This window comes from Eretmochelys imbricata, chromosome 20 (assembly GCF_965152235.1).
Source record: "Eretmochelys imbricata isolate rEreImb1 chromosome 20, rEreImb1.hap1, whole genome shotgun sequence".
In the NCBI taxonomy this organism is placed as follows: Eukaryota; Metazoa; Chordata; order Testudines; family Cheloniidae; genus Eretmochelys; species Eretmochelys imbricata.
Window position 1 is genome coordinate 21287282 of NC_135591.1, and position 24710 is coordinate 21311991.

The following is a 24710-nucleotide window of genomic DNA, read 5'->3' on the forward strand; positions in this document are numbered from 1 at the left end:
CAGCCAGGTAAGAGGGGAGGCAACAGAAAACATTTGGGGACCACTGGACTAGATTATCACAATGGTTCCCTTCAAGGCTTTAAAATCTCATCTGATGAATTGGCCCCTAGTCCCATTTATTCTGAAATCCCAGAACTGGGCTCCATTGATCGGAAAGGGCTTTGTCTGGTTTCTTTAAGGAAAGAAGAGTTTGTGGATTTGTACAAGGAGTTTGAGCCCAGCCTGGTGAATAGCACGGTTTACATCATGTCAATGGCAATGCAGATGGCCACTTTCACCATTAATTACAAGGTAAGACTTGCTCAGCTCGCATCTCTGGGAAACCAGGGCAGGAACAAAATTGTATTTAAGTTATAATGTTACATCAAAGCCAATGCGCTTGTAGGAACTGAGGTGTTTGCAAATCTGAAAGGTAGCCCATGTGGGCTTAGCAGTGTTGATGTGGGTGTGAGATACAAAGATTTGTTCTACGTTATTAACGGCAGCGTCACCGATGTAAATCCTTCAGTAGAGACATCCGTTGAGAGTTTGGAAAAAGTTTGCTTTATGTACAAAGATAGCTGTTCTTAATGCATCAAGGCGAGACCCAAATTGTACATTGAAGTATCAGTTCTCTGTCTGTTTTTAAAAAAGCTTGTGAATTTGGCATTGAAAGCTGCCTCCCACTGAACCTAGTGAAGATGAGCTGCAGCGGCTCTTCTGTTCTGATGGTGTCTCAATGTGCATTTGCCATTTCAGGGCCACCCTTTTATGGAGAGTCTGCGGGAGAACAAACCTCTACTGTGGAGCATTATCCTTTCAGGACTGGCCATTGTGGGTCTTTTGACAGGCTCCTCACCAGAGTTCAGTGAAAAGTTTGGGCTGGTGGAAATCCCCATGGAGGTGAGCAGGGACAGGATGGAGTGTTCCACACTGGCAGACTCTTCTGGAGTAACTGCTATAGAAACCCATACTCTGGAACTGCTACAGCAAGGACTTTCAAAGGGGCCTGAAGAAGTTAGGTGCCCACTGATTTCAATGGGAGTCAGACCCTTAACTCAGCTTAGGCACCTGTGAAATTCCCAACTTCATGCTTCACTTACAACTACCTAAACGCTCACTGGAAAGTAGCCCCTTGTACTGAAGACTAGACGTGCAAGGATTCTCTTGGACAGGAATCCGTTTGGGTTCTGAATTCCCGTGTACAAACCAAACTCCGCTTGCATCTAAGTTGTTAGACTGGATGACCCTTGCGGTTCCTTCTAACTGTATGGTTTTATGATTCTAAGGGGTGTTCCTTTTTAAAGATAAAACTTGATTTAAAATAGCCTCCTTATATATGGACTTCCAGAAACTCTTCCATAATGTGGTTTGTGTTCAGTGTTTGAGACTGAAAACAATTACTTGTTCTAAATACTCTGAAACTAAGAACACCCGGGTTACTCTCCCCAACTTGCCTCTGTGGCTGGGTCTCCCGGTGAGGTTCTGAAGAGCTGCATCCTGTCTGAGGCACAGTAGCAGCCTCTCAGAACTGTCTTTACATATTTTACTGGGCTTTAGACACGTTTAAATTCCTGACTAGCGCAGTACTGCAGTTACTGGCTCACTGAGCTTTTCATGTGAACCCTGCTCTTCTCTCCTAGTCCCTGACAGCAACCTTGCACTGAGCTGTCCTTCCCCACCTCGAGGGAGACTAGACTTCTGGGTTTGGTCACATGAGGCAAGAGTTCACTTTGCATCCCTGCTTCCTTTGTGGCAGTGCAGACTGAGGGGGATGAGACTGTCCAGTTCTGTACTAAGTGCTTGCTTGCCACCATTCACTGATGCGAGATATTTGTTCATTTACTTTGCTGACGCCCCGCTTGCCCCTTCATAATCTCCCACTAAAAATAAGTTAGTTATTAAAACAGGCTTTAACTGCTGGAAGTTTCAATATGTTGTTTAGCCAAAAATAACTTATCTAAGCTGCTTCCCTTTCAGTTTAAGATTGTGATTGCTCAGGTCTTGCTGGCTGACTTCTTCCTCGCCTTGGTGGTAGACCGAATTCTTCAGTTTCTGCTGGGGAGTGCAAAACTTAAAGTGCCTTCCTGAAACAGATTCCAAGCCTCCAACATCCCAGCAGTGCTGAGTATACAAGTGTGAAGGACAACACCGTGGGGACACACTTCCAGATTGCAAGAAGGATCTTTATTCTTTTGACAGTGACTTAGCCCTGCTCTGGAGCAGGCCTGGGAAAGCTTTCTGACATGCTCGTTTGGAGACCACTTGGTGTAACAATCAAGGCTGCATGGGGCAACACACCTTTAAATAACATTTCCAGGACGTGACATATTGGGAATTTTGTACTGCCCTATGCTTGAGGAAGCGTTTACAGAATTTGGTAATTAAATTGGAATCAGTGTATTTTAAAACACATTTGGAATTTCTTTTTTGGGGCTAGTAGTGTAAGAGCTCGACCTTTTGAGTAAGTAACAGCTATTCCCTCTATGAGTTCTGAGGTTCAGACACAAAATTAGAGTCCCTCAATTATGAAAGAAACAAGGCAGGAAGAGTAGCTAGATTCACTTAGTCATAAATATGCAAGGAGGGCTTGAACAAAGGCTTGTTTTAATTAGTATGACAATAGCAGCAGCAGCAGCCTCTTTAGCCCTTAGTTTGCTTAGTATTTCTGCTGTATAAAAAGTTGTGTCCTCAAAAATAGTTACCTTCCCAGGGGCAACGTCCGGAATAAAAAAGAGTTTTAGTAAGAGAGCTAAGAAAAAATGTTCAATACCCAATGTTCATTAATCTTTAAACACAGCCTGAACAAAATATTAGTGTCTTGCTGTCTGCTACACAAAAGTAAACCCTATGGTAAACCCTCGAAAACTTAACTTCCATGGAGAGCTAAATGCAGGTGACAGTGGCATAGTGGACACCACAGTAAAATACAAACAGCGGTGAGTTTTAGTCCCAGGGTCAGCTGACTGGCTGCAGGTTTAAAAACTGCAGTGTAGATATTTGGGTTTGGACTGGAGCCCTGGCTCTGCAACCTCATGACTTGGGGGGTCTCAGAGCCCAGGGTCCAGCCCAAGCCTCTCCACTGCCATTTTTAGCCCACCAACCCATGCCAGCTATGGCCATGCCTGTGTCTTTTATTGCAGTATAGACATAGCCCTACTAGGCTGCAAGTATAAATGCACTTATTTGACTTTGCTAGTAATCTTTCAAAAGTTGATGGTGCTCTCTAGTTTCCAAGTGGATTACGGATTTAAATATTACAAAATTAGAAGGCAGAAACAGAGTTCATTCAGTTCTTTACAAGAGTGTCCTTTGGAGAATTGAGTCCATCACAGCTGGTTGTGCAGTTTATGCACCTGTGGCAACAGACAGCCTCAATGGAATGATTTAATAGGAAGAATATAACTTTATCTGCTAGAAGGGACACGTACCCCATGCTTTGGTAGCACTCTGTGCTGCTCGCTGCTAACAGATGCTGGGTGGGAGTCTGGCAGCCGCAGTCCTTTCAACTACAAAGGCATAGTCATACTGAAACAAACCAAAGAAAAGGTTTATAGATAGAAAATGCTACCTCACGCTCATAGCTGTTAGTACATACAGAACTCTTATTGAGCCACTCTCAAGCCTCCATCCTTTTGTACTCCAACTCGGTATTACCGGTAGAGAAGAGAGGGCAGGCTGCAGTGAATTACTTACCTCCTTCTCAATGTCAGCAAGAGACTTAATGTTCAAGTTCGTGAAGATGGAAAAGGCCTACAAAACAGAGGTAACTACAATAGGTAATGTATTCCTGTTGTCCTAGCAGCCTCCTCCCACTGGTTCTTTATCCTGTAAAACTGTTTGCAATGCCCAGGAAACCAAAGACTTTTGCCCTATGAACATAAACAGAATCATCAACCCGTGGGACTACATGACCCTCTTACTCACCCCTTAAACAGCAATTTAATTCAAAGGGATTGGTACAGTGTCCTTGTAAATTACAGCGATACTCACATCAGTCCCACTAGTGATGCTGCTTTCAAATTTGGGGTGTAGAGCGAAAGGAACCCCGTCCATGGCTGAGGAAAGAGAAATGATCATCAGAAAGCTACAGATGAACAGCAGCACTATGAAAGCACTGTGCTGCAGGGCACTGGCAGGCCTGTCAGGAAAACCTGGTGCCTGGGACAGTCCCTCGACTGGTGAGTGCTAACTTGTGAATTGCCAGAGGGCTTGAAGAGTGAGTGAGAGGAACGCCCCCGCTGGACTACCTTAGCCTAGTCTTCTAACATCGCAGTATGCCACTCCACTTACGAGAAGGAACAGGCGATAGAATACCCAAACTGCTCTCTGGGAAGCACCATGTGATAGTTTGGGTGTTCTGTCTGCATAACCCTGTCCAAGTGGAAGAGGTTAGAAATTCCAGCCCACAGCCTTTCCGATACCATAGTAGCACTGACTGGATTTTTTTTAAACTAGGTGGAGGAAAAAGACGAATACCACCTTAAGCAACTAATATAATGCGGAGTGTTTGTCCTAAGCTAATTGTCAGACTTTGTACTTGGAAGGAGGACTTCACTTACCTGAGATGCCATAGAGATTAGATGTATCATAAATGGAATCATCTCGCTTCATGGATACATGTTTTGAGCCAACTCTAGTCAAAGACTTTTCTGATGAAAATTCTGTCCTGCAAGGGATTAGACAATTTACAATGGAGGCCTCGGTGTTTTACATTTAAATGAAAAACCTCCTCCTGCAGCAGCAGCTCCTGCCCCATGGGGCTTGTTGGGCTGAGCTTTCCGCTCCAGCCATTGCCAGCAGGGACACTGGCATGCAGGGTGGCAGCGAGCTCAGAACTGGCCTAGCCCTCACCATCATGACAGAGGAGCAGATGGGCCAACGCTGAGTCCCACTGTGATCCCTGTGCTCCAGGGGCCAGGTCCCAACACTGGGAGCCAGACATCTGAGCCCAACTAGGAAAAGCTCTGTGCAGCTTCAAAACTTGCCCCACTCACCAAAAATGTCCAATAAAAGATATTTCCTTACCCCCCGCCCCCCAATACTCTGGGAGCAACACAGCTGCAACAATACTGCAAAATACTCTAAGATTCATTAGTGTCTTACACCAGAGCTGTGCCCTTAAAGCTAAGCAAACCTGAGCACACAGTATCCTCCTTCCATCCAGTCCCAGTCCCACCATGAATGGTGCATTTCCTGTGTGTGAAAAGGGGCAAAGGCCAGTGCCCGTCACTATTTTTGAAAGGGGGGCCACTTTGGCAAAAAACCTTGAACGTGAGAGCCACAGCAACCCGACACAGACGGTTGAACGCTCTGAGCTCTTTGTTAGTTGATATCATAATAGTACTGTTGTTGGTAATATTGTTTGGGGTTCAGGAGGGGGTATGGGGTGCTGGCTCTGGAGGGGGCTCTGGGCTGGGGCAGGGGCTTGGGGTGCAGGAGGGGGGTAGAGGGGGCTGGCTCCAGAAGGCTGCAGGTTGGGTGGGAGAAGGTTATTCAGAACCTGGCCATTGAAGGGGATGGCATTTACTTCGGGCGGTCCCGGACCCACGCCACTCCTGGAAGGGGCTCATGTGCCCCTGCAGCCCCTGTGGGGGCATGTGCTCTGCATGCTGCCCCTCTCTGCAGGCATCATGCCTGCAACTCCCACTGGCCCCGGTTCCCCATTCCTGGACAGTGGGAGCTGTGGGGGTGGTGCTTGCAGTGCAGAGACCTCTGCTCTCCGCCTTCTCTGGGAGAAGGCAGGGAGTCTGCCTTCGCTGCAGCCCCGCTGCCACGGGAGAGTGTGATCGACAAGGATCCGCACTTAGGCTCCAGGGGAGTCGGCCCTGGCTCATGCCGTGAAGGACACTGGGCTAAGGTATTTCCAGAACCCTTGGTAGTAGCACCAGGAGAGAGCCATATGACAAAACATCAGAAGCCACATGGTTGCACCATAACAAACTGGGACTTACTCCTAATTCAAGACAGGCACCAATGAAATCAAAGGTGACGACTGATTACTTACTTTTTGTTATCTAGGTCTGGGGTCTCCAGTGAAAGCCCCTTCATTGCTGGACTGATGTTCCTTGGTTTTGGAAGGGGTTTAGGTTTGAGAAGTTGCCCCTTTTTACACCAGACAGCAAAGCTGCTAATTTCCCTGGGGGGAGAAGAAAAACAGATTATACTGAGAACTAAAGCCACAGAAAGTGGGACCTGCAGCCAGGGTGAAAGGATGGCAGCATCTTACCCTATCTTCATATAACATGGGACCACTTTACTCTTGCCACTCAGCATAATGTCAAAAACAACTAGGTCTGCCGCACCTAATGGGACAAGCTTCACACATATTCGTTTCTTCTTGGAAATGGACGTTTCTAACAGGGAAGCAGAGATCATGACATCACAAGAAATTCCTGCATTTGTTAGCAATAAAGCTCAGGGTATGTAACCTCAGTCTCTGCTGCTGGCCTTACCTGAACAGTGTGAATGCTGGCTCAAGAAAAAGCCAAGGTTAATGCTAGTGCTGTAAAAACATTACGGCTGGTAAGACGTTTTGAAGAGCTGAAATCCTAATCACCCAGCTTTAGATAACAAAGGCCCAGCGTCACCAAAACAGAAAACCTTGCACAACACTGTCCCATAAATGCGGCCTATGCATTTTCAACTCTGACTGTACAAAGACAGGTGCTGTGACATGTCTACGCCCTGATCTCCCTAGCACACAGGAATACAACTCCCAAACGTAGTACGTGGATTAAGCCTAGCAGAACATGCACCAAGGCCAGGAACGCCTGCGTTCTAGTTCCAGCAAATCAATGGCACACCTACATCACACCGTGCACTGTTGCTTCGTGTTTAATACAGTAGAAAGATGCTATAGCTGGGCTAAAGGGAGAGGTTCGGGGGGGGGGGCATGGGGGAGGGAGCGCGCCACAGGCATGGAGCAACAAGACTCACTTGGTTCTAAGAACTCCCGAATGTAAAGGTATCCTGTAGGCAGAGGCGTTTTCTCACTCAGGATCAGTACGTCGGCGACCACATTGCCTGGGGAGGTCTGAAAGAAAGACACTCAGGTCAGTCTGTAGCACTGGGTGACCACGGGGCTTAGAGGGCAGCAGATGGCCTCATCACGTGCAGGTGCAAGTTACTGTTAGGTCCACAGCCTCAGGGGAAGAGCGCGTGTGTGTGGCTAGGTTAAAGTTAATGCCATGCACTAAACTAAGGGGTCAAGGTCTAGCTCACACACACTGGCAAGTAGCATTGGGTGAAGGCCCTCTGTGTTAGGGCCACGCCTGCATGTGACCCCCCACTGGGTAATCACAGGGTAGGGGTAGGGTCAGGTTGCGGGCAGGATAGGGGCTGACGCAGCAGCGCTGGGCGCCTCCTACTTCACTGGCCACAGTGGAGGTGATGCACAAGACGTAGCCGGATTTCTGCCCAAATCCTTTCCCGAAGCTGGCTGTGGCTCCCTCCAGGGTCGAGGTGATCTGTGGGGGGAATGAGAGGCGCAGCCGCGTGAGTCTGTAGCCGCAAAAAGGACAGGAGGACTTGTGGCACCTTAGAGACCAGTGGATTTATTTGAGCATGAGCTTTCGAGGGCTACGGCTCACTGCATCGGAGGCCTCCTTCGTGGTTGATGTTGTTGGTCTCTAAGGTGCCACAAGTCCTCCCGTGCTTTGGGGGGGATGCAGACAGTGACCTTGAGCCTGGGCCTGGCCAAAGGGCGCAGGGCCAGGCGGGCGTCGGTTCTCACCCCTCGTGGGGGCAGGCCAGGGCCTCTGCCACTTGGGACACCTGCGCAGCCGGCGGGAAGTGGGGCAGAGGGAAAGGGGGGCTGTTCCTGTCGGGGGGTTCCAAAGGCAGGGGTCGGGGCTAGGCATGTCTGGGGGCAGGGGGCGGGGCCTGCTCCCGGCGCGGGGGGGCAGTTCAAAGGGCAGGGGGCGGGGCCTGCTCCCGGCGCAGGGGGCAATTCAAAGGGCAGGGGGCGGGGCCTGCTCCCGTCGGGGGGGCAGTTCAAAGGGCAGGGTCGGGGCCTGCTCCCGGCGCCGGGGGGCAAGGGGCGGGGCCTGCTCCCGCGCAGGGATGTCTGTCCCGGCAGCCCCGCTCTCACCGCTGTCCAGCCGGCGGGCGCCGCGCTGGCACTGGAGGCCCAGGCCACCCCGGTCAGCGGGGACTGCTCCGGCAGCGCCGCCATCTGTCCTCGCCCGGCGGCTTCGCTCCCCGGGTCCGGGCCTCCCCTCCCGGCGGGAGGCGGGGCTGGGGACCTCACCGGCCTCTTTCTCCGCCTATTGGTCGTCTCGGCGAACACGCGCCTCTGATTGGGCTCTTCGCGGAGAGTGACAAATCCGAGACCGAGGAGCCACCCTTCGGGCCAGCGCGCACGCGCCATTTGAACGCGGAAGCGGGAAATCACAGGCGGAGGGCTGGTACGCATGCGCCACCCACTTGCGCAGTGCGCAGGGGCTAGTGGCGTTCAGTCCTTCCTCTCCCCCCCTCCCCGGTCTGTTGGTTCGTCCCCTCCCTCTTCCCTCTCGGCGCTGAGCCCCGCCCCCAGGAGCAGAGCCCACACGTGGCAGCACAGGGGGGCGACGCCCCGCACTTTTATTCACAGCACAGGTAACCCTGAGCGCAAGGCAGGGTCCGGCAACACAGCTCCGTCCCACCGAACAAGCCCTCTGACGCCCCCCCACCAGCCACCGCGCCCACCCCCCGCCATAGGCACCCCACAGTGCATTTACAAAGGCAAGGGGGTGCTAAGCCACCCCAGGCCTCCTGGACCTCTAGAACCACAGCCTCTTAGAGAAGCGGGGAAAGAGCCTGCAGGGAAAGGTAATAAAGGCAAAAGGCAAAGGCAAAAGGAGGCAAGGACAGCCAGCTGCTGCAAGTCTGTGTTTAACCCTCAGGAGGCTGCTGGCACTGGGTGACTGGTGGCTTCTTTGGGGAAACTTTGAGTAGTTTCCGAATAGGTGAGTTTTCCAGTTGCTGAAAGGTCCTTGATGCTGGAAGGGAAGCAACAAAATCCTCAGTTATCTCCACACGGTCTAGGGAAAGGCTTTAGCTAATCTGAAGCAGTTACAATGGAGCACAGACTTGGATCTAATTTTGGTTTTGGCCCAGTTTGTCTGAGGTCTTGAACAGGTTCCCTTGCTTTTCTGTGCATCAGATTCCCCACAGCTGGACTGTGTACTCTGCTTTTAGGATGTGACCTAAACATGTATCCACAAACCCAACACTATGAGTCAGACGGCAGGGAAAGGGATTTTAGCCATTTAAATTTCCTCCTGTTCCTAAAGGCAGAGTTCAGCATCCACAGATTTAGGGCTCACTTTATAAATCCTCAGACTAGTGAAGAACATAAGAACAGCCATACTGGGTTAGGCCAAAGTTCCATCTAGCCCACTAGCCTTTGAACAATGGCCAATGCCAGGTGCCCCAGAGGAAATGAACAAAAGAGGTAATCATCAAGTGATCCATCCCTTGTTGCCCAATTCCCAGCTTCTGGCAAAAAGGCTAGGGACACCATCCTTGCCAATAGCCATTCATGGACCTATCCTCTTTGAATTTAAACTTTTTTTTTTTTTTTTTTTTAAAACCCTGTTTAGTCTTGGCCTTCACAACATCCTGGCAAAGAGTTCCACAAGCTGACTGTGCGTTGTGTGAAGAAATACTTCCTTTTTGTTTGTTTTAAACCAGTTGTCTATTAATTTCATTTGGTGATCCGTAATTCTTGCGTTATGAGAACGAGTAAACGACGCTTCCCAATTCACTTTCTCCACCCCTGTCATGACTTTATAGACCTCAGTCATCTCCCCCTGCAGTCATCTCTTTTCCAAGCTGAACAGTCCCAGTCTTTTTAATCTCTCCTCATACAGAAGTTGTTCCATCCCCCTCATCATTTTTGTTGCCCTTTTCTGATTCCAATCTCTCTTTTTGGAGATTGGGCAACCACATCTGCATGCAGTATTCAAGATGTGGGTGTACCTTGGATGTGTACATAAGAGCCCTGATATGGGAACAGCCTTAAATAGGCAATTGTGAGAGGTGTCATTTGTTATTTTCATTAACATAGCTATACTGTGTCTCACAATACAATATTCAGTAAAATGTCCCCAACAGCTACAGGTATCCAAGATTTCCTTGTGTAATATACTAGAATGAACTGCATACACAGGCAGAACCTCAGCAATGAAGAAGGTGGAGTAAGAGCTTAAATATAAAATAAACAATAAAGCCTTTCTAAGGTAACATGCACTCAATGTCATTTTTCCCTCAACAGGTTTTTAATGCTTCGTACAGTGGTCTAACAAGTACCATGTGCAGCAAATGTTATCACTTTAAAAAAAAAACAAAAAAAACCGAACCACCTCTTCTAATGACAGCTTGTCAAGGTACGGCCAAAGCGATTTAGGGATGAGAGGAAGAGAACAAAAATTAATCCACCTCCCTCTATAGCCTTCTGGGTTTTATTGTTTAACAAAGGTTCTGTATTTAATGGATAGGAAGTATTTACTGCCGATGGCTGGAACGTCTGCTTACCAAGTTGCTCTGACAGATTCCGGAGGTACTGTGTACTGTCTTCTATGAAAGTCTGCAACAACTTCACTGCCTGCTGTAGTTCATCCAGCTGCAAAACACACAAAAAAAGGTTTCAGGGAAACTCAGAAGACAAAAGAGAAAACTTTTTGAGAATTTAGTGAACTAGGTGAATAAAGCAAATGCCAAACCAAAGCATTTAGTGATGATTTCATTAGAAATTTCCACTTATTTCCCTTTGCATTATTTCCCGTAATGCAGGTTTGGACCATAGAATGATATTGAAATACAACAGCAGATTCCTTGTGTTCATTGCTGGAAAACATTTATTAAACAATGTACCATGTTCAGTGACCTCACTATGTCAATTCCTCACTGGCATAGAGAAGAGAATCACTTCTCTAAGGCAAATCAGCTAATTACTGGGTCTTGCATAGCCTGACATCTTCTCAAGACAAATGATTCAGACACAACAGGTCAGCTGACACTTCTGTGTTTGCACCATTAATGATTTTTAAACCCTTTAGTACATTTCAGACCCGATAACTCACCACAAGCTCCATGCAGTCAAACACCTCACCCTGGCTAGCGAGTATTTTCTGATAGTTAGGCTTGCTACTGAGAACTTTGGCCTGTGAGGTTCCGAGATAACTAGCAGGTTCCACTTGCACTTCATTCGTCTTGCACTGCTCCAGTTGTCTTGAAAACAAAAAGCATGGTACACATATAACCACTGCACATGGGGAGTACCCACTTTCCAATGGTGCCCAGCAAAGGTGTGGCTAGATAGCAGCAAATTATTTGTATTTCTGTCATCTGTCACAAGATCTCCAAAGTGTCCCAATAAAACAAATGTTAAAAATTATCACAAATGCTGGCAGAAAATCAGTTCCTAACTACACATCCCAATTAAACAAGTTTCCATAATTTACCACAACTCCAATGACAGGACCTGAGTGTACTTTTCATTTCAAGGAGTCTTTGTGGCACCTTAGAGACTAACAAATTTATTTGGGCATAAGCTTTCATGGGCTAGAACCCACTTCATCAGATGCATGGAGTAGAAAATACAGAAGCAGGTATAAATACATGAAAAGATGGGAGTTGCCTTACCCTCTGCCATGTACATTGGCCAAACCGGACAGTCTCTACACAAAAGAATAAATGGACACAAATCTGACATCAGGAACTATAACATTCAAAAACCAATAGGAGAACACTTCAATCTCCCTGGTCACTCAATAACAGACCTAAAATTGGCAATTCTTCAACCAAAAACTTCAAAAACAGACTCCAATGTGAAACTGCAGAACTGGAATTAATTTGCAAACTGGACACCATCACATTAGGCCTGAATAAAGACTGGGAGTCGTTGGGTCATTACAAAACCTAAACCTAATTTCCCCCATACTAATTTCCCCCTACTGTTACTCACACGTTCTTGTCAATGTGTGTCAAACTCACACTCTCATTACCACTACAAAAGTTATTTTTCCTCCCTGGGTATCCTACTGTTAATTGAATTGTCTCGTTAGACTGACTTCACACTTGGTAAGGCAACTCCCATCTCTTCATGTATTTATACCTGTTCCTGTATTTTCCACTCCATGCATCTGATGAAGTGGGTTCTAGCCCATGAAAGCTTATGCCCAAATAAATGCGTTAGTCTCTAAGGTGCCACAAGGACCCTTCGTTGTTTTTGCAGATACAGACTAACACGGCTGCTCCTCTGAAACCTGTTTTCATTTCAGAGTCCTTTGCCAAGTATTTTTAAATAAGACTTAATTCCTTTAACATATTCTCTTCCATGTGTTCTTCAGGGCTGACAGCATGATTAACAGGACTTTCTTGTCTGACGTTTGCTGCTGCTTCATTATGCAACTGTGGGCTGATATTTAAATTAAACTATGTATGGAAAGAACACCTGATTGACAACTGATCACAAAGTGCTGAAGTCTTTTAACATAAACAATTTGGGTTCTAGAAGACTGGAATTAAATAGAATAGAGGATCACATTAACTAGTGACTAGCACTATTAGATTCTCAGTTTTAAATCTAATTTTTGGCTGAAAAGGACAGACAGAAAAAGGATAATAATCTAACCTGGACATTTCTTCTGCACTTTTCTGGAAACTCAGTAAAAGCTGATCCCAAGTTTGAGACTCTGTAGTAAACCTTTAGAATGAATGAACAGATGAAAGGTAGTTACTACATACTGTGGGAGAGGAATTACCTCCCTTGGGCTTCACTAATGTAAAGGGCCTATAGAAATTACACCAGATCCCTAGCTTTTACTCTGGGCCAGAATTTTGCCTTCTGATTTACAAGAGACAGATATACAGATGCACATGGGGACAGATTCAGCCACGAAATAAACAAGTGCTAATTTAAGTGGAATTAGGGCTGCTTACATCACAGCAGAGCCAGACTCACAGATTTCTGTGTTACATGAATGCTGTGTTATGTGAATTACCTCCAGACCAGAAGTTGCTTGCAATTCATGCCCTGCTCATGGTCCAGTTCTAAGACTTACAAAGGCAGGCTTACACTGGGCAAGCTTTCTCTAAAAATTTAAAAATAAACTCAGTGACTTAGAGCACCAGCAAGATTGAGAGTGGGAGCTGGTGTCCAGAAAGAATCTCAGAGTGAGTTTCTCTGTTTAATAGAACCTAACTGAGTTGCTTCTGTGTTAGGCTTCTCTTCACATAGTGTCCTGTCCCCATTTCAGATGCTTGAATCATTGCTGATAACATCAAGAATTAATGAGAAAAGGCCCAACTGTGTCCATTCAGCCATACGAAACCAGGCCTAGGCTGTTTTTCTTACCTGTTTATATATTCCTTCATCTGGAAGAATGACACATTTAGTGCAGGGTCTGATAAAATACTAAAACAGAGAAGTACAATATCAGAGAGATTTTAAGGTGTTGGCAATATCTGTATCACGCAGGGCTGTGATGATTGTTGAGTGTTTGTGCAGTGCCTCTGTGTAAACACAGTATATTATACTTCATTCAAATTTTTGGTTATTCTAGGACAGGGGTCGGCAACCTTTCAGAAGTGGTGTGCTGAGTCTTCATTTATTCACTTTAATTTAAGGCTTTGCATGCCAATAATATATTTTAACGTTTTTTAGAAGGTCTCTCTCTATAAGTCTATATATTATATAACTAAACTGTTGTCGTATGTAAACAAGGTTTTCAAAATGTTTAAGAAGCTTCATTTAAAATTAAATCAAAATGCTGATCTTACACCTCCGGCCTGCTCAGCCCGCTGCCAGCTTGGGGTTCCATTCACCTAGTCTGGCAGTGGGCTGAGCAGGGCCTGTGGCCGGGACCCTGGCTGGCAAGGGGCTGGCAGCCAGAACCTCAGACCAGCAGTGTGCTGAGTGGGGCCGGCGGCCAGGACCCCAGACCAGCAGTGGGCTGAGTGGCTCAGCCTGCTGCCGCTCAGCCCGCTGCCAGTCTGGGGTTCCGTCTGCGGGCTCCTGCCAGCCAGGGTCCTGGCTGCCGGCCCCGCTCAGCCCGCTGCCGCTCTGGGGTCCCGGCCCTGTCCACATAGAGTAGGTACCTACCTTCTCCCTGGTTCTAGCCATTCTATTCCTCTCTCTACACTGAGGTGAGGGTGGGAGTGCGCTGAGGACAGGGCTTTGGGGGTTAAAGGAGCAGGCTGGGGGTTGGGGTGCAGGGTCTGGCCAGAAGCTAGAATGAGGGAGGGGGCTTAGGGTTGGGGCAGGAGGTTTGGGTGAGGAGCGCTTACCTGGGCAGCTCCCATTTGGTGCGAGGGGTGCAGGTGGGAATGTGTGTGTGGGGGGGGGGGGGTGGCAGGAGCTCCCGTTTGGTGCTCAGGGTGGGGATGTGGGAGGTGTAAGAGTCAGGACACAGGGCTGGGTATGTGTGGGGGGGTCAGGGCAGTGGGCTGGGGTTGTGGGGGTGCTCCCAGCCCCCTGCCCTGAGCGGGTCACGGCAGGGGGCTGGAGAGGATATGCCAATTCCACCCCCTTCCCCAAGGTCCCTGGAGCAGAGAGTGCACTGCGGCTCCCCTTTTCCCTCTCCCCTCTGTAGCAAGGGCCGTCAGCTGATGAGCCGCAGGGAGGGAGAGGAGGAGGGGCAAGAACCCAGCACACTGGGGGAAGAGGTGTGTGGAGGGGGACGCTTGCCTGCCCTGGAAGGAGAGAGCGGTGGGCGGAGGGCAGAGAAGAGCGGGCCGGGCAGGGCAGGATTTTTAATGGCACGCTGCTGTCTGCCGTTACGCAGACAGCAGCGTGCCATTAAAAATTGGCTCGTGTGCCGTCTTTGGCATGCATGCCATAGGTTGCCGACCCCTGTTCTAGGATATAAATGTAAACAAGAAAACTCCTGCTGATGTGCCAAGCACTACAGTAGACACTTTGGTGCCATGACTATTAAGATGAACATTCTCTTTTAGAGTCATTAGCATTAAAGACATTAAATACATTTTCCAAATTTTTCACATGGATAGCTAACACAGCCCTGCATAGCCCATTTGTCTAACATGTGGGCTCTTAGCACTCACAAATACCAAGTTCCAATGTAAGTTTTGCAAGCAAAAATTGTGGCATTTTAGCCTGACGACCCTCATTATAAGTTGTACCCAATATCAGACATTAAGAGCCTGCAATAGGTCATTACTGTCTCCAGTGTCTGCAATATGAATCTTGACAAGTTTCATGAATTGCAATATAAGATAATCGGTCAGGCACTGGGACAGGAATAGCAAACTCCAGCTCCATGACATGTTGCAACAACATTCTGCGACCACAGGGAGTCATTACCCTTTCAGCTCTTCTGTACATTTCTTTAGTGTTCCATCTAGTTTCAGTCTCTCTGTACAACGCATCAGCTCTTCTGAAACTGAATTCACTGGAAGTGGGGACAAGACAACAAGAAAACAAAGTGCAGTAGTTAAGCAACAGACAGTACCTGCTCTCTGCAGAACTAACTCACACTGAAGCCTGAAGTAAAATACATGGAACACTAGTACTCAGGGCTCACATGCCAAGATGTTGCGTAACCCATGAACCCTGTTTTTACAGCATAACCAGTTCAGTTCCCTAACAGAGGACATTCCAGATACGAGTCACGCTAGCTTTGGCAGAGAGAGGATATATGTGATCAAAGCTTACTTTGGGCATTCTCTTGGCACCACTGATAATGCACGGGCTGTTATTAGAAGCACCAATTTCAAGGGATTTTTTTGGCTGCTCAAGCTCCTTCTTTCCCAAGACATTTGGTTCCCTCTGGAGTGGAAATTGAGTGACCTTTCCCCTGTGCGAGTTGAGAGCTAGAGATAGATTATTACTCTCCTCAATGTATAGCATTACCCCTTCATTAAATATATCACATGGAGACCCACCATTTGCTTTAAAAGCCTCAGGGCTGAAGCCATCAGTCTGCTTCAAGAAGTGCTGAAGCTTCTGGGTAGAGAACTGGGAGAACAGAGAAGAAAGTGAGGTATTTGTTTTGTTTTTCTTTTTTTAGACTATTCAAAATGTCCCATCTGACACTGGGCTGCTTTTCATTAGACCGTCCAGTGGGAGAAGCAGTTATCAAAGTTTTGCCAAGTGCAACAGGAGGATGATTATAGAATCTCAGCAGGTTTTCTCTTTCAAGATTATTACAAACAATGGAAAGCATGACAAAAGTGTCTTTTTTGCACTCTGTTTTAAAGACTGAATACCAAACATTGATGTCAGTGTGCAGCCAAAACTAGAGAAAAGCTTTCAGCATTGCTTCAGTCAAATGCCTGTGGTATTACGCAGCAGGAAACAGCACCTTGCTAGGAGTGAAATTATAAAATCCTACAAACCAAAAATCACAAAAATTATTTTCCATAGAGCTCCAATATGTATAAAATCAATCCAAAGTTAATACCTCTTAGTTGGTATGACAAAGTAAAATGTGCCACAGCCTAAATTCTACAAACTATTTAATCTCTCTCACTTGTTTCACAGCTACATCAGTTTATAAACTGTAAAGTTTAGCTTTTGTATCATTTTCAAAGCATTTGCAAACAGTTAACCTTCACAACACTTTTATGGAGTTTATTCCCCCATATTACAGAAAGGGAAACCAAGGGACAGGGAAGTGAAGCAACCTCTCCTTGTTCATGGAGGGATTCAGATGGGACTAGAACTCAGGAGTCCTGCCTCTTGCTAGACCACACCTCACAACACTTCATTACTTATTTATAGATTAAAACCCATCAAGAAAAATGAAGTATTAGAAGCAGAATAATACACAAATAATTTGTTTTTAGCAAAAAAGTTCCTTCAGAGACCTCACCTGGAAACTAGACAGCAGGAGCATGGAAAGCCTGTCAGTCTCTGGAAAATCAAGGCTGATTGATTTGCTCAGCTCTAAAAGTTAAACACAAACACATTTAAAAAAGACAAGTTTACAACAAACTGTGAGCAGCTGAAATGTCCCTGAGCTGGACACTGTAAATACTGATGCATATAGACACAAGAGCGGGGACAGTCTATCCAGCAACTTCATTGCCAGAAAAGCCAATCTCAAGTGCTAAATGGAGAGGTAACAAAGCAGATGTTGCATGTTAGAAGTGTAATGAAAACTTTAACACAGAAGTTCCTTTTTAACTCAAGCAGCCGTTAAGAGAGCTGTTAACTCTCTAATGCTGAGTCCTGCATTTACTTCCTCACTGGAGGATGGTCCATCAATCTGGGGCTGGGAGGTTCCTTTCTATGCATGCTCTAGTGGATGAATCTCACACACTTCGGAACTAAGGCACTGCTTTGTAAAAGAAAAGAAAAGAAAAAGAACGGCGTTATGGAGAATCAAACATATAACTCAGTCTCTGGGCTGCCTGCATAGAACATGCTCCCAGATAGGAGCTTCCAACTTCTACAGTGAAAGGTCTGATTTGGTGTTCCAGATTTTTACTAAGCAGAAGCAGTGCTTTGCGTGCAGCCAGATGCTGCTCCTCACCCTTAGAACCTTTGTACGGTACACACGCACACATTTTTGAGCTGTTCATGCTAGCTGGTGTTCATGTCACCATCTTCTTTTGGGCAAGGACATCTGACAGAGCCATAAATAGCCCATTAGCTTAAACTGGATCATTGCAGCACTCATGATCTAAACATCCATTTTAAAGTCAAAATTGCCATGTCTCATTTTGTGCTGTACTCAGAGAAAGCTGCCAAACATAGCCCTAACTGGAGCAAAGTCTGGGCCCACTCACTGCATTGGTGCCTTACACATTGCACCCATGAAGTCAGAGTTCCATTTGTCCAGAATTCTCACACAAGGATTTCAGCATAGTTTAATCACAAGGCGGTACATGGCACCTACCTGTGACATCCTGGTGGAAAGGAGGCAGTGACTTCCGGCGGTTGGTTCCTTTCATACTGGAGCGGCACCACGAGCGACGTGTGGTTTGTGGGCCAATGGCAAGTGCCCTTGGGGACAAGTTAAATGAACTTGAAGTGAGGCCTTTCCTGGGACTCTCTCTCCATGGAGATATCCTCTTGGGACTGGGACTCCGGTCAATTTTCTTGGGGCTAGGACGAGGACATGACCTTTTCCTAGTAGCCCCTCTGACTCTGTCACTGGGACTTGCTCTCACATTAGCCTTGTTACCAGGCCCAGGACTAATAACTTTGTTCGGCTCTGAAAAGTGTTCAGGCTCCACTTTCTCCTCACTGGGGTCATGTTCTAGAAGAAATACACATAACAGATAAAATCCACTGAAACGCTAAAGCAGAGGAAATTACCTCTCATGGGATTGTGAATGGGAATATAGGGCCTGTCACCTATGCATCACTGTTTCAAACCCAGCCCAAGGTGGCAGTGACTGAAAGATATTCTGATCTGATGGCTGTTACACCTTTTTCAGGCGACCGCCACAGAGTCAGGGTGTGGACCGTTTGAGCCCTCTGTTCCCACCCACTCCTTCAATTAATCTTTAGACCCATCCTCTGCAGAGTCCAGGAAGGGAGGAAGGACAGGGCTGTAGAAATGAAGGAAGATTGTGCTTTCCCAATCTGGCCCAGTATGCAATCTAATACTGCAATTCTGGTCATAGCTAATGTGAATATCCCTGTGTTTGAAACAGCTCTAGAAACCAAACCAACTCGACTGTGTCACATCACCATCATTTACCCAGGGAACTAATAATTAGTTCTTTGAAATAATACCTTACCTTGTGTCCCACCACTGTTCTTCCCATCTTCAACACCCGGGAGGTTCTGTTGGGGGGGATTCTGAGAAATAAATATTTTCCATGATATATTTTAGTTCCACAAAACAGAAATCCATGTGGACACAAGGGATGGGAAGAGATAAATAGGCAGGATGCCTGCGTGGCTGCTCGTCTAAAGCTTAAAAAGATGCATAGTCAAATTCTTTCCTTTCCCAACAATCAATCTCAGTGCCCATTGACAACAGCTAGGCAAGTGGTATGCTGCAACTTCTGCTTATTATGATCAACATGATCAGCTCAGTGCCAACTTGTCCTTCTACACATCCCCCAACTGTTGACATCTCTTCTCATTTAGACCAGTGATGCTCCACCTTTCCCACCAAGCAATATATGAAGCACAGGATGACTGGGACTCCTTGATACCCTGTTTGTAACCTCTTTATGGGTCATGACTTCCAGACCAAGAGCCCATGGCTTAAACTGCAAGCTCTTTGGGACAGGGACTGTCTTTTGCTACATGTTTCTGTGCAGAACCTAGACCACAGGAGCACTAATCCCAGACAGGGGCTTCTAGGCACTGCTGCAGTACAAATAGATAACAAAACCCCATTTTAAAGGTGGGGCAGGGGCACAGCGCTCACCTGCGTTTCCTGTAGCCAGGCCTCTTTAGTCCTGCAACACCAAACACACATGGGGTAAGAACCTGGCCAAAGCTACTGACTTCTTGCAGCCACGCGAGGCTTCTCGAAGCCCACCGGGCGCTGACCCCTCTGCTCCTCCTTGTTGCCCCAGGCACCCCGCGGCGTCAGCAACACTGCGCGGAGGCCGAGGCCCTGGACAGCCCCCTCCCGCGGGGCAGCTCGGGGACACGAGGTGCCTAGAGCGAGCCCGCTAGAGCCGGGCCCCAGGGGAGGAGGAGAAGGGGGGGGCCGCACCCCAGGCCGGGGGGGGCCCTAGGGGAGGGAGGGGTGGCCGGGCAGGGACAGGAGGGTCGCTCTCCGTGGGAATGGGCGAGGGCACCCCCCCGGCACGGGCCATGGGGGAGGGGGGGCACCGCAGCGACCCCCCACCCGGAGCCTGCGGAAGGAGAGACGGGGGACACCGCAACCGCCCCCCGGGGGGCCCAGCGAGGCGAGGGGGCTACACTGCAGCGGGGGAAGCCGCCGCCGCACCCCACGGCCCCCGCTCACCGGCCCCGCCCAACTTCCTCCGGCTTCGCCTCCATCCCTGCCGCCTTCTGCCCTCACTCAAACCGCCCGGCCGCCGCCACGCAGGCGCACTGAGGCCGCTCGGCCAACCGCAGCGCCTGCCGGGACCCGTAGTTCTAGGCGACAGGCAGACCAAGGCCCGCCGCGCGAGGCTCCTGGGAGTACTTCATGCGCGCGGCTAGGACGCCGCCAACATTCACCCGCTGCAAGGGCTTCTGGGAGAGATCCTAGGCAGGGCCTAGAGCTAGTCACGCGGTAGGTCCTGGGAAGTGTAGTTTTGGGGGCAGTATCGTGAAGAGCAGCCAGGGCTCTAGGGCCACCAGTGAGAGGAACAGAGGAGAGGTTGTGAAGAGGAATCTGCAATGATTATTTACATAGAAATCCTTGTGAGAGGAGGTCGGTCAGAACCTGAACTAGCCAGGACAGAGCTCCCTTCAGCAGGCTGCAGGCATATGATTAATCTGCCAGCTCCACACATCAGCAGTTCCCTCACCCCTCCTAAAGATAAAGGGATTCTTGCTTTGCAGGATACAAGCCTCCATCTGTTCTAACCAGCAAAGGGAGTCCTCTAAACCTGCCTACACGTGGGCAGAGGCCCCACAGATCTCTCAGCATGCTATGTGTAACAAAATAGCTAAAAAGGGACTGACAGGGCCTACATGTTCATAAGCATTATGTGTAAAGACAGGCATGCAGGACTTGGTAACTTTTTAATATCTTATTTAGAGGGAAGTCATACTGATTATCCTATCCTAAAAGTCCCTACTGTGTTAGTTTGATAAGTCACTTTATCTTCCCTATAGAGAAACTCAGGACAAAACATAATGATATAAAAAATAATGCCTTTTAAAAGGCAATTTAAATTTTGTAACATGTAAACACAATATAAGCCACTAATAGAGTCATTTTTGGAGGGTTAAGTCAAATGTTTTAAATGGCATTTAAGTGTGTATACACACGGTTGTCAATTTTGGTTAGACACATTCCTGGAGGTTTCATGACATACCAATCCTTAATTCCTGCAGATTCTAGGACAATCCTGTAGGGTTGGCAACCCTTTAAATTATATAACCCTAAAATAGCAAAGAGCTCCAATACAACTGGAATAGGGTGCAGAATGGCAGTGAGAAATATATTAGCTTTTTCCTTAACAGGACAGGATCCATGTCACATGATGTATCCAATTTGTCTATGTTTAAGTTTCCAAATTTAAAAACTAGGTACTATAATAAGATATGTACATCTTTACAATGAATGTGGTATCTCCTAAAAAACACTGATAAAATTAATTTTATTTTCCCAACTGATTTTTAGAAGCCTTCATTAGTCCCCTATACCTTATTTGCTATCTTTCATATTACATTCTATAAATAGGCAGCCTTATTTAGATCCTCCTTATACAGACTTTTTAAGCCCACAGTTGTGGGGCACTCTTGCTCAAAAAAATTAAGTATTTGTACTATATGATATATATTAATTAGAAACCAGCCCTTGTTAGCAGAAGCAACTCTGAGACACCATGCAATCACCTACTATCCAATTCATAACTGGTCTAAACCTGTTTGGCTTTTAAAAGTCAGTAAGAGAGGCAAGACTCCTCTCTAAAGCATCTGTTGTACGATCAATTGGATTCTATATAATTAAAAAGAACACAGTGAGCCAAACAGGGCTTCCATTTACTCAAGTGTATGTAATGGCAGAACTGGACCAATTGTTTCTGTACTAAGAAAAGCTAGACAGTACCATGACTCTTCCTCTCAGCATGTTAGTGTCACACACTAACCCCTATATTCACCAATGTTATATGATATGTTTTGTACAAAGTATGCCTTGTGAGGTGGTATTTGAAAAGTCATAACCTGTTAAACATTGTCCTGTTAAAATGTGCGTATCATCATGGTATATGGTTTCAGAGTGGTAGCCGTGTTAGTCTATCAGCAAAAAGAATGAGGAATACTTGTGGCACCTTAGAGACTAACATTTATTTGGGCATAAGCTTTCGTGGGCTAAAACCTACTTAAGCTTTCATGGGCTAAAAATGATGAAGTAGGTTTTAGCCCACGAAAGCTTATGCCCAAATAAATGTTAGTCTCTAAGGTGCCACAAGTACTCCTCGTTCTTTATGGAGTTCTTATTTTGCCATATGCTTGCTACTGAAACCTGTGGGTCTGGGAAACACCAACAGACCAGCCCCCCAGAAGTAATAAAAACAGTAAACAAAACCCATACATGTGAAGCCTCAGGTGCACAAGAGGCATGAGTAATACATTTGCAATCCACCTGAGAGAGACACTATGAATTCATTGTCTGCACCCCAACAGAGTGTGTAAGTAAGGGACAGTGACATCACCACAGAGCCTCTCCTTCCCCATCTGTACACAAGGAAGCAAGCTTGTCTGGAAGACAAAAAGACTGATCAGTGAACTGTGAGGGAGGGGCATGGTCCTGACTGGAAGACTGTCCAGTTAGCATGAACAGCTGAAAGATTTGGATAAGAGAAACCTTTTTGCTTTCAAAACGTATTTAGCATGAAAGTGTAGGAATTAGCTTGCAATTTTTGTCTTTTATTTCTTTTGTAATCAATTCTGATTTTCTATGCCTTTATCACCTATAATCACTGAAATATTTTTATAGTTAATACATTTGTTGTAATTTTACCTAAAACAGTGTGGTTGATTGAAGTGATTGGGAAATCTCTACCAGGTTAAAATGACAAACTTTATGAGCTTGTATTGCTCAGTAACCAAACAGTACAAGATGGTACATTTCTGGGGTGCAAGGCTGGGACTAGGGATATGCAGGTGTTGCCCATATATAATTCAAGAGTGGCTGGGCATAGCATTCTGGTAAAGGTTGGGGTGAGTGGGCAGAGTGGCAGCTCACACAGCAAAGCAGGGCATAGTGTACACCAGAATGGAGAATTAAGGGGGCACAGCTGTCCTACGATCTGGACTGTACCCTGGCAGATGTCACAGATAGTTTTAGCAAACGCTGTTTTGAGTAATGGTGCATGGGTTGTTTTTGCATTCATATATAGTGAGGTTTCTGCACTGTCAAAATGGCTGCACTAAGCTGCTACTAACCAGCAAGCCCATAAGGATGAGGGGAGGCTCATGAAAAGGCAGGAAGGAAAAAGGCTTTGGAAGTTTATTATCTTTGATAAAATTTCAACTGAAAATGAGGATTTTGTATTAACATTTTCATAAATGCACAAAATCTATTCACAGGGAAGTCTGAGTTTACACTAGACATTAAATTAGAACTACATGAAATGACACAAAAGATGGAAGTTCCTATTCAATAGCAAAGTCCAATGAAAGTTTTGGTAAAGCAATGTTCTGTTCTGGTTAATTAGTTCAGAATGAATTTGAGTTAAGAAAAGAAAAGCTTGTTTTCCTATACAAAATTACAATACAGAGAACGCGTACAATTACAATACAGGGGGTTTAATTGTTAGTAACTATCAACTAGAACAGAAATTTCATAGTAAAAAAAACCTTATGGAAATTAAAATAAGTCAACTTTAACTGGAAAATCTGAGACAAATGCCAAGTCTTAGAAGAGATACTTTCAGATTCTTACCATAAAATTGATATTTAAAAAATGAATTTGGTTAGGAAAATGAAGCAAGTTCTTTTAAAACAATTTCACATCCCAGTGGGCTGAAGTAAAAAGAACTCAACTGTGTCATGCTGAGAGGTAGAGAGGTATCACTGTGATCACAATCTTCTATTGGTTCCAGGGTTTGTCTGAGGTAATTAGCTGTGTGTCAAGTTGTATAAACAATAGTATTGGCAAGAGAGCAACATTGACAAATTACACTAATGACCTCTTTCCTCTCATCAATAGGTCCTAAAAACTTAATTAGACGCATCCGAATTAACACTTCCAGGGTCTCCAGCAGGTGAAGTGATTGATGAAGGGGTGGTAGCGTCCTGCCAGCTGCCATTAGCCTGAAACAGGGGATAAAACTATTGTCATTAAACCTTGAAGATGTTACTTGCATCCAAAAGATAAATTTTTTTAGTTGGCATATTTCCACATTTCAATAGAACAGTTTTGTGCTTGTGAAAGTGAGGAATTAAACAATTAGAACAGAGCTCAGTGCAGACATGTGCTGCAAAAGCTCCTCCTACACACCCCTCTTCTGTGCAAGTGTAGCTCATCACCTGCACCATACCAGCTGCTTCTATTCCAGACACAGATTGTAATATGCATGAATCTGAGACTAGGACATGATGCACCAAAATCTCACTGGTGACCTATGCCTGCATTTTAACTGCATCTCCAGAAGTGAAAGATGGGTGCATTAACCTCTTTGCCACATCAGGCACCTTCTCCCACCCACAGTAAAGAACATTCCAAGCAAAATTAAAAAAAAAAACCCACAGGAGAATCTGTAACATTTACAGGTTATTAGCTAGCCTGAGACTGATATGAAGTTTGTTGTGCTTGTAAAGCAGTGTGTTCCAGATAGGAATTTCTCATAAGCCAAGGAAAATGCTAGTGCCAGGCTCAGCATGGGGGTCTCAGCATGCCATTTCCTTTATAGCCCACTGGATTTTTTTTTAAAGCAATACAGCTAAGACCAGCGGTCCCCAAACTTTTAAGTGTCATGCCCCCACCTCCCTCCAGAGCCAGGGTTGGGAGTAGGGCTGGGGCCAGCATCTGGGCCTGCGGCCAGGTACGGGTCCATCCCCAGCTTTGCCCCCAGCCTCAACCCCAGGCCAGGAACAGAATCACGGCCAAGGCTGGGAGCTGGTGCAGGCCCAGGATTGGAGCCACACTGAGGTTGGGGACGGGGCCAGGTGCAGCACTGGGGGC

The 24710-nt window shown here is 46.5% G+C and overlaps 4 protein-coding genes across 6 annotated transcripts in view; 1 reads left to right on the forward strand and 3 right to left on the reverse strand.

Annotated features, from left to right (window-relative positions):
• The window catches only part of ATP13A1 (ATPase 13A1), a 30395-nt gene extending 28005 nt beyond the window's left edge, over positions 1 to 2390 (forward strand). For both annotated transcript variants that reach the window (XM_077838636.1, XM_077838637.1), the window contains exons 24-26: positions 180 to 291; positions 739 to 882; positions 1960 to 2390. In XM_077838636.1, coding sequence (XP_077694762.1) covers positions 180 to 291; positions 739 to 882; positions 1960 to 2070 — 367 coding nt within the window. In that variant the 3' untranslated portion in view covers positions 2071 to 2390. The remainder of the gene's footprint in view (positions 1 to 179; positions 292 to 738; positions 883 to 1959) is intronic.
• On the reverse strand, positions 2145 to 8471 carry MVB12A (multivesicular body subunit 12A). Of its 2 annotated transcripts, none has more exons than XM_077838639.1 (9): positions 8072 to 8471; positions 7326 to 7448; positions 6919 to 7015; positions 6209 to 6335; positions 5987 to 6118; positions 4542 to 4648; positions 3973 to 4037; positions 3676 to 3732; positions 2145 to 3507 (listed from the first exon to the last, which is right to left on the reverse strand). In XM_077838639.1, the coding sequence occupies exons 1-9, from the start codon at positions 8393 to 8395 to the stop codon at positions 3445 to 3447; spliced, it is 1095 nt and encodes a 364-aa protein (XP_077694765.1). In that variant the 5' UTR covers positions 8396 to 8471; the 3' UTR covers positions 2145 to 3444. The 2 variants fall into 2 exon arrangements, with proteins under 2 accessions (XP_077694765.1, XP_077694766.1); XM_077838640.1 differs by having other exon boundaries at positions 7350 to 7448; positions 8072 to 8469.
• Positions 8472 to 8531: 60 nt separating this feature from the next.
• DSN1 (DSN1 component of MIS12 kinetochore complex) lies at positions 8532 to 20097 on the reverse strand. Its single transcript, XM_077838638.1, has 12 exons — positions 19869 to 20097; positions 19320 to 19350; positions 18679 to 18739; positions 17829 to 18191; positions 16800 to 16873; positions 15871 to 15943; positions 15290 to 15377; positions 13322 to 13381; positions 12599 to 12670; positions 11046 to 11193; positions 10498 to 10585; positions 8532 to 8960 (listed from the first exon to the last, which is right to left on the reverse strand). The coding sequence occupies exons 1-12, from the start codon at positions 19901 to 19903 to the stop codon at positions 8854 to 8856; spliced, it is 1200 nt and encodes a 399-aa protein (XP_077694764.1). The 5' UTR covers positions 19904 to 20097; the 3' UTR covers positions 8532 to 8853.
• Positions 20098 to 23015: 2918 nt separating this feature from the next.
• PBX4 (PBX homeobox 4) overlaps positions 23016 to 24710 on the reverse strand; it is a 31106-nt gene continuing 29411 nt past the window's right edge. Inside the window, exon 9 of the mRNA XM_077838291.1 lies at positions 23016 to 23839. Coding sequence (XP_077694417.1) covers positions 23747 to 23839 — 93 coding nt within the window. The 3' untranslated portion in view covers positions 23016 to 23746. The remainder of the gene's footprint in view (positions 23840 to 24710) is intronic.

Bases quoted from the DNA above. Each gene is read 5' to 3' on its own strand.
- DSN1 (XM_077838638.1), bottom strand. From the start codon at position 19,903: ATGGAGGCGAAGCCGGAGGAAGTTGGGCGGGGCCG. The intron at 16,874-17,828 runs GTAGGTGCCATG...TTTAACTTTTAG, and splicing joins TTTCCACCAGGATGTCACAG to AGCTGAGCAAATCAATCAGC. The intron at 11,194-12,598 runs GTTAGATTATTA...TTTGTTTTCAAG, and splicing joins AGTGCAGAAGAAATGTCCAG to ACAACTGGAGCAGTGCAAGA.
- MVB12A (XM_077838639.1), bottom strand. From the start codon at position 8,395: ATGCGTACCAGCCCTCCGCCTGTGATTTCCCGCTTCCGCGTTCAAATG. The intron at 6,336-6,918 runs GTGAGTCTTGTT...CTTCCCTGTTAG, and splicing joins TCGGGAGTTCTTAGAACCAA to AAACGTCCATTTCCAAGAAG. The intron at 3,508-3,675 runs GTAAGTAATTCA...GGTTTGTTTCAG, and splicing joins TTGCTGACATTGAGAAGGAG to TATGACTATGCCTTTGTAGT.